This window comes from Poecilia reticulata, chromosome 13, assembly GCF_904066995.2.
Source record: "Poecilia reticulata chromosome 13, P_reticulata-male-v2, whole genome shotgun sequence".
In the NCBI taxonomy this organism is placed as follows: Eukaryota; Metazoa; Chordata; class Actinopteri; order Cyprinodontiformes; family Poeciliidae; genus Poecilia; species Poecilia reticulata.
The window spans coordinates 17,084,516-17,092,968 of NC_088842.1; the positions used below are offsets into that span (position 1 = coordinate 17,084,516).

General features: G+C 36.0%; 1 protein-coding gene across 3 annotated transcripts in view; it reads left to right on the forward strand.

The window, feature by feature from the left end:
• Positions 1-5,425, forward strand: part of pde2a (phosphodiesterase 2A) — a 196,667-nt gene extending 191,242 nt beyond the window's left edge. For all 3 annotated transcript variants that reach the window (XM_008425456.3, XM_008425457.3, XM_081614397.1), the window contains one exon: positions 663-5,425. In XM_008425456.3, the coding sequence (XP_008423678.2) occupies positions 663-897 (235 nt within the window). In that variant the 3' untranslated portion in view covers positions 898-5,425. The remainder of the gene's footprint in view (positions 1-662) is intronic.
• Positions 5,426-8,453: the final 3,028 nt, after the last annotated feature.

Below are 8,453 nucleotides of genomic sequence, written 5' to 3' on the forward strand. Positions count from 1 at the left end.
TGTAATTTGTGCAACAAATTCTTTAATAAAAAGAGAAGATTTAAGAGTTAACTGTTCTTCAAAGTCAGCAGGTTTCAATGCAGACACGTTAAAAGTTTAAGTTTGAGGTTCCACCCAGAAAATTGTCCTACACACCACACTGTTTGTTTTTTTCAAAAACGTCTCTGCATGCTCAGAAAACTTTTACATTTACAAGTAAAAATGTTACATTTGCATTGATTTATAAACACACTTAACTTCCAACATTATAACATATTTAGCTTTTTTTTTTTTTTAGTTCCTTTGTTTTGTTCTAAAACTCATGAGTTGAACAAGCTTTAATTGTGTTCTGTTTGAAATAAGATAGACAAACATTGTTCCTACAGGTTGAAATAAGTGCTTAACAATAAGGAGGAACACATTAGATGTTTAATTCCTCCAACTTTGCTCACAAATAGATTGAATGGAGATCAGATTTTAGGCTATTAATCATTTCTATTTCTGTGATGAACTATGACAGTGAGTTTTTTGGGGTTTTTTCATTGGTCAGTGTTTCACCTGGTGCACAAATTTAAGATCACAGTTTAGATGTAAATAAAAAGTTTTGTCTTGACAGAAAGTGACTTCAAAAACAGACAGCATCTCTAACGGAGCTAATTTTCCTCCTCCCGCTCTCCTTGCAGACTACTGTCCGAACTGTTCCCCGGGGCCACTGAGCTGTACGAGCGGGTGGCAGCGAATCGCGAGCAGTGGACCAAAGTCTCCCATAAGTTCACCATCCGCGGGTTGCCCAGCAACAACAGCCTGGACTTCCTGGACCAGGAGTACGAGCTGCTTCAGTCGCAGGGTGCTTTTGGGAGCGACGACCACTGCCTGAATGGCTGTCTGGATGACACAGAGGGAGGTCAGGGCCAGTGACAAACAGCGGGGCCTCCGACAGCGCGTTAATCCTGAAGTTTTCTTGTGGTCCAATAAGAGGCGAAGAATACCTTTCTAGAGGCCAAAGACAGGCTGGTCTCTGATGTCAACCAGCTGGCGTGCTTTAGTGGGCCTTGCAGGATGAAAACTGAATCAGACGGATGCTCTGAACCGATTCGTCTGAGTCACTGATTCGATGCTTGATGTCGCTTGTGTCAACCAGTCGAGGAGCGTAAAAGACGACGAGTATCTTTCTACATGTCACACGTTCATTCGTACAGTACTGATCCTTCTTAAGATTGTAAAAAATAAAACAAATCGACACATATTCGCACAAACGAGGTGGAAGCATTCGTAGTTGTGGCAAAGACTCCAGCGTGCAACGATGAGGTGAAATGCTCTATTTTCCGTTACGGCGTGCGTTCATTTCGGTTGCCACAGATCCCACCTGCTGCTTATGAATGCATGACGGACGAACACCTTACCAATTATAAACCAATCTGTGATCATTTTCCCCCATTCGTAGGAAACTAAAGCATTCTATTTTTACACAGTCATAGCAGATTTTTGTATCCACCTCGTCAGAGTATGTTTAGATTCATGACCTCTTTTTGTTCTTGTTCCTTCATTTCAACACATAAACTCTCCTTCTATGTTTTAGTGGAGTTTAAGGGACATTTTTGACAATCACCCATCAATAACAACAGAGGCCATAAATTAAAATATATATATATATATATATATATATATATATATAAATGAACACATGCATTTTGTGAACATTAGTCACAAGTATTTGCCCCATTTATTGTTTGTGCTTTCTGTTGCATTAAAATGTTTTAGATCATCAAACAAAATTTTATATCAGACAAGGGTAGCGTAAAGTATGAAATCCTTATTTGTTTTCTTTATATCAATAATTAAATCCAAATTAACTTTGACCTATGTAAAAATATATATATATAAAGTGCTTGCGCCCTACATCTAATGACTGGCTTCAACAGATGCCATCAGTCATTGCAAAGACAAGCAATGAGTTTTTTACAATGTTGTGGAGAAATTTTGTCCCACTGTTATTTTCTGAACTGTTTTAATTTAGCCACATTGAAGAGATTTGTGCCATGATTTTCCTGTTTTAGGTCATGTCACACCATCTATAAGAACTTTGCGTGCAGGATTGGATTAGGCCACTTCAAAACCTTGCCTTTGTTTCTTTTTTTGAGTCAGTAAAAAGTGAACTTGCTGGTGTCAAGTGAGCTGAAGATAAAGATCAGAAACTGATGACTGCAGCCTTATTTTATGCTACAGAGCTGAATTTAATGACAGAAAATTGTTGAGGTCCTCAGGCTGAAATACAAAATGTCATTTTTGTCCATTGTGTTTCTTATATTTCAGTCATGAACACTGATCTTAACTGAGGCAGATATAGTGCTTTAAATGTTCCGGGTTCCTTTTTTATGTCCTGGATGAACCATCAACATGCTTCTGCATTAATTATGATAAACCAATCTCTTCCAGGAAGGTTTAACCACTGCTCTATTTTTTATTGCTGCCTACGGGAGTCCCACGTCCTCACAAATATATTTGTAACCCTTCCCAGATTAACGCTTGTTAATTATACATTCCCATCTGTTCTTGAATTTCTTTTGGTTGGAGTGTAATATGTTGCTTTTTTAAGCCTACTTCATGTTGCCAGACAGATTCTATTCTAAGTAATTTCTGATTCTATGGGTCTGACAATAATGAGGTTGTACTTAATGAAACTGAACCAAAAAAAAAAAAAAATAGGTTGTCTCAGATAATTCTTAAATTAACAAGGGAGGGGCTAGATTAGGTTTTCATGCAGCACCAGATTAGTTTGGATAGATTTTTTCCCAATAAGTGAAATTATAATTTGAAGACTGCTCTATCTTTGTCTGATATTAAAGGTTATTTGATGCTCTGAAACATTTAGTTTCAAAAAGAAAATGCAAAAACAGAAAAAAAAATCTGGGACAAATATTTACTACAGTACTGTTTATTTTCATAATCCAAATTATTTAATTGCCTTTTTTGCATTTTTGTATTTTTTTCCTTTAACTAACCATTTGAAGACAAAAAAAGAGAAGCCCTTTAAACAATCCATCTCATTCGTTGGTGTAACTGTGCAGTAGAGTGTGTTAAGTAGAGTGTGTCACTGAGTGTGTCCTATGGATCTGCCTTATTGCGTATCTTTGCTGCCTTTATTAGAGCTTTTAATATATAAAAGTGGAATAAAAAGTCTGTTTAGTATGTTTGTTGAATATTCCTATGGACACTGTGTTGACTGAGAACATGTATATTTTGTAAAACACTTGTTTAAAGACCTCAAACGTTGCATCTTTTCACTTCTTTTCTATTCCTGCCTGTCTGTGCATCGTACATGAAAGCATTATTACGTAGGAAACAACATAAAGAAAAAAAAGAATCAACAAGAGATGTAGCCATGATAGAAAACGTCAAATAGGGTGTGTTTTCCAGACTTGTGCATCATAAAAAAATAAAAACTAAAACTTCAGAGAAATGGGGTTTAGTGTCACAACATGCCATACTTACTTTCACATTAACTACAATGACAAGGATATGCTTTCGAGTTAGGATAGGACAGCTTATAAAGTGCAGGGTCGTGTGTTGGTGTGCTATGCATGACAAGACCTTGAAAAAGTATTCACATACTGTCATGTTACAACCACAAACTTCAGCGTATTTTAATGGATTTTATGTGATAGACCAACACAAAGTCTTTTTATGTGTCCGCTACCTCCACAAACCTGCAAAATAGGTTAAATTCAGTCATATTGAAAAGTAATTTTTAAGTTTGGTCTCAGACTTTTTTCTGCTGTGTTCCTTGGCTGCAATGATGCTGCTTATTGATTAATATTCTCTTACAAACCTCTCAAGCCTTCACAAAACAGCTGGATTTATGTTCAATTTAAATTGGACACAATTTAAACTTACTAAATAGATTAATTCTGGGGGTTATAATTTGTACAAGGATTTATTTAGGGATATCAGTGCTAAACGCAAATGCATTTTAAATTTTTTTTAGATAAAATTTTTATTAGATGGGGAAAATATCATTTCACTTCCACTTCATAGTTTTGCACTACTTTGTGTTGCTATATCACAAGAAATCCCATTGAAATCCAATTTGGTCTGTATTTATTACATGATTAATTGTGAAAAGGTTCAACAGGTATGAATGCTTTTTGTAAGGGATTCTAGTTACTGGGGGTTTTCTTATTTTGCATAAGAATCAGAGTGCAGTAAATGTCAACAAAATTATCAGATTGAAATATGAGATTTTTCTTTCTATATGAAGAATCCCACAAAGGGTATTTGCAGGAAACATTTTGGTTTCTTTGGATATACCTGAACAGTGCTGAATGAAGGGGTTGAATCTGCCCTTCCTCTGCTTTGTAAACTCACTTTAAAAAGGCATCAAGGTGTGTTAAAAAGTCGCTTCTTGGTCTATCATTTTTCTCATTTGTCCTATCATTTGCTTCATATGCCCTTGCTTTTTTTCTGTGCAATATGAAGCCTCTGTTTCTGTGACAATGCACAGATACTTACGTACTTAAATAGGATTTGCTAAATACCTATGCCTCTTGTTATATTATTGCTTTAGGTCTGAGTTGCCAAAGGCTTTTTAAATGTTAAGTCACATTGTTTCCATGAAAAAAAGTAAATGAAATGGGACTTTTTTTTCCCCGCTACAAATGCTTTTCAGAGTTCAGACCTTTGACAGTTTTCTATGAGTCTGTGTTTGTCTGTTAATGTTCGTCTTAGAGAGTCAGGGCTAAATGTGCCAAGCAAACACTTTCCACTTCCTGGCCCAGCTGCAAGATGAAAGCCAGACGTGGCTTAAGGAATAGCTTGATGTCAGAAGGCTGTTGGTGACAGCGCTTCATCATGTCAGCTTGTCCAGGAAGCATAAAGCCAATCTACTGTATTTCCTCTCATCACAGCAGGAACAGCAGGACTTAAACCTGTGATGTGATAACATTGTAATGATCACCTGTGACGTATTTGCTAAAAGTGGCAAGAATACATATATATATATATATATATATATATATATGTATTTGCTGTAAATAATAAAGTTTAAAAACACAAATGTTTTGATTGTCATCATTACAATGGGAAGTACTGTGTTTTAATTCTGTAATGTATTTATAGTGTTTGCTACCTGATTTTTTTTTTTTTTTTTTAAGTTTGTCGAAGCCATTTTTGAGCAAACCCAAGCCCCAAAATCTAAGCTGAAGATTAGAGAAACATATATGTGTACTTAGGATATAAACAAAATATTCTACCACGACTAAAAATTCACACTACTTGTATGAATAGTGCTTAAGCTGAAAGGTGAATTTGATCATCTTTAAAGATTTGTTTGGTGGGCTCTGAGTACTGTTGATCTGATTCTTTTCAAGACGAAAGAAAACGTATAACATTTTGGTTTGTTTTATTTTTTTTCTGTCTTTCTTTCTTGAAATAAATCTAGTGAAAGGTGCTTTGGTGGTTGGTGTGTGTTTGTACAGAAATGCTTCACAACGTAACTCTAACATAAAGGTCTACATGAGTGCCTGAAGTTGCATGCTGATGGTACTAGCCATCGCAAAGGCATCTTTGTGGATCCAGTTGGATCATGTTGCACTATTACATTGATGTCCAAGTGAAAATAGAAAACATTTCCACACTGCTGTAAAAATTCCATGGTTTAGTTTTATAAAAGTAAGACCAAGACAAATAACTTTAGACCTATTTCTACTTTTAACTTAATTCATATCTTGTACAACACACACACACACAGGATAGAAAAAGTAACTGAACTCTCCCCCTTTTTTCTGGTGGAGTGTAATAAAACACACAAATCTACATATTTTAAAAGAATTGGACACATTTACTTAAGATGTCAGACGACTGTCAGATGGATCTCATTGATCAAATGTATCAGTCAGGAGAAGGCAGATATATACAATATAACATGTAACTCAGAGAAGGTAGTCATTATCCAGTGGATAAAGTATAGCATAATGGAAAGAATAATGAAAAGACAGGAAGTAAACATCTGCTACATTAAAGGAGCTGTGTTTTATGGCTGGTATTTGCTGGTACTTTAATCACTTAGACTATTATGTTGCTAAACTTAAAAAATGTTTAATTTGTTGCTTAGTCTATTTGTGTCAAGTATATTTTTTACTCTCATTGGGGTTTAAAAAGCCTTTTAAATTGTATTTTTATCTGCTTTGTACCCATGTTATGACTTGTTGTTGAGTCCTTGTGATTATCCATTGTGCATTTTCATATTGCAGAAAAATGTAAAAGCTGAAGTTTAATTGAAGTAGCAGATGTGAGAACAATCTCTTGTAATCTCCAAGAAGAAGATTTAGGTCTACCTCCAAGGACACACATATTGCCATCAGCACTTTGCATTGAAAGAGCATCACAGGTAAGTGAGCTAATTATGGTAAGACTGCACAAAAAGAAAACTGTTTATTGAATCAAGAACATTACAGAGAGAGGTTCAGTTACTCTGAGAAAAATGATTTAAATGTCAGGATTACGTTCTAAAACAATACAATTTAGGAATTACTGTGCTACCACCAGAGTAGAGCTTGTTTAGGAATGGCGGCAGGCTGGCTTGAGTGTTTCTGCAAGCACAGTAAGCTAGAGACTCTTTAATGCTGCTGCCGGTGTTAAAGAGGGTTAGCAAATGAGCCACTTCTCTCCAAGAAAAACATCAAGTACAGAGTGACATTCTGCAGTAAGTAGCACGATTAGACCAAAATGGTTATTTTCTTGGATTAAAGCCCCTTCAAACGGTTTGTGAAATGTGAAATTAAGGAGAAGAAGACAGTGAAGGAACTTGTGTCATCCTAAGAAAGTGGATTCACAATTTTGCATAAAATCAGTCCCATGAATAAAACATCTTCCAAGAGCAGCTGTGCCCAAAGATTCAGGACTGACACAATAATGAACAGTATTCTTCCAGCATGATGAAGCACAAGGTAAACGTGATAACTAACAAAGAAATCCCCCAGATCCTAATCTTATTGAGAAACTGTTGAGGAGTAGCATACACTTGTTAGAAAAGCGTAATGAGCCCTGATTATCTCTTCATCAGTTGATGGGTTTGATACATTGGACAGGAGGTCCAATGTATCAAACTTTTAAACTGATGTGGTAGAAGCAGGAAAAAATGACAAGGGGGCAAATTTGGGATTGCTGCTCCAGAGCAAGATCATAACTCCAGCTCTTATTGGGTGTTTCCAGTCTGCATGGTCAATATCTATCGAAAGTGATCCAAGGAAGGAACAGTGATAAACTGGCAACAGGGTTATGGATAATGCTGGGCCTGATAGAAAGGGATCAGAATACAGAATGCATTGCAATCTGTTTTAAATGGGGAATCATCAACCATTCAGGGTCATCATTTTCTGCCCGAATCATGTCTTTCGTTTAAAAAAAATAAAATAAAAAAATAAAAAACTTTCACGCTTTCTAAATGTGCATTAATAAATTTAGAAACATTGTGCAAAAAGGTCTAAAATCACTGCAGCAGTTAAGTTGATATAAAGTAGATGAAAAACACATTTTATGTTTGGCAATCATGTTTTCTGGGTTGTGAGAAAAACCAAAATGCAGTCATGAACTTGGAATGAGCGTGGTGAAGGATTTAATGATAATACAGAAAACAGAGGACAGAGTAACAGGAGGAATCAGCAAAGAATAATGGAAGCCAGTGAGTTTATATGCACAGGAAAGAATGGAGAACTCATTTTGAGTTAATCAGGAGATCTGCAGTAGAAGAGAGCAAAGAGGAAGGCTGAGGGAAGGTGAATAATAAACACAAAGGAAGCTGAAAAAGAAACTTCAAACCAAGGGGTAGAGACCTGACAACGACCTAATAGAAATAAATGTGCAAAAAACAGAACACAACAATAAACTGAAAAACAAAACACAGGACACTTCAGTATGACTTTAGTAAAAAATAAACTTCCTCCTACTGTGAAGTTCTACAGCAGTGGTTCCCAAAGTCGGTCCTCGAGGGCCGGCATCCTGCGTCTTTTTGTTCCTTCCCTGGTGGTAGTAACAACCTTTTCAGCATGTCAATGTTCTTCTTAGGCCTTCTGACGAGCCATCATTTGATGCAGGTGCGTTAAACCAGGGAGAGAACTAAAACATGCAGGATGTCGGCCCTTGAGGACCGACTTTGGACAAGGCAACTGCTTGGTTTGTGTGCTTTGGTTCTGTTCTTATAATTGGTGAAAAATAATAAATTTTTCATTAAAAAAAACCCCAAAAACAATATAGACCTTATGTGGAAAAATGCTAGATTGAATTAAAACTGAAAAATGTCGTCACTGTTTTAAATTAAAGTACACATAGGTCTGACGTTTATTTGTCAAGATATGTAATGTAGTAGCCTATTAATAGTAATAGTAATAGTAAAATGGTGACAAGACATTAAAGAAATGCAAGAAAAGCTCAAATGTTTAAACTCTTATCTGAAGTTCTCGCGTTAGCTGGGGAGCGTG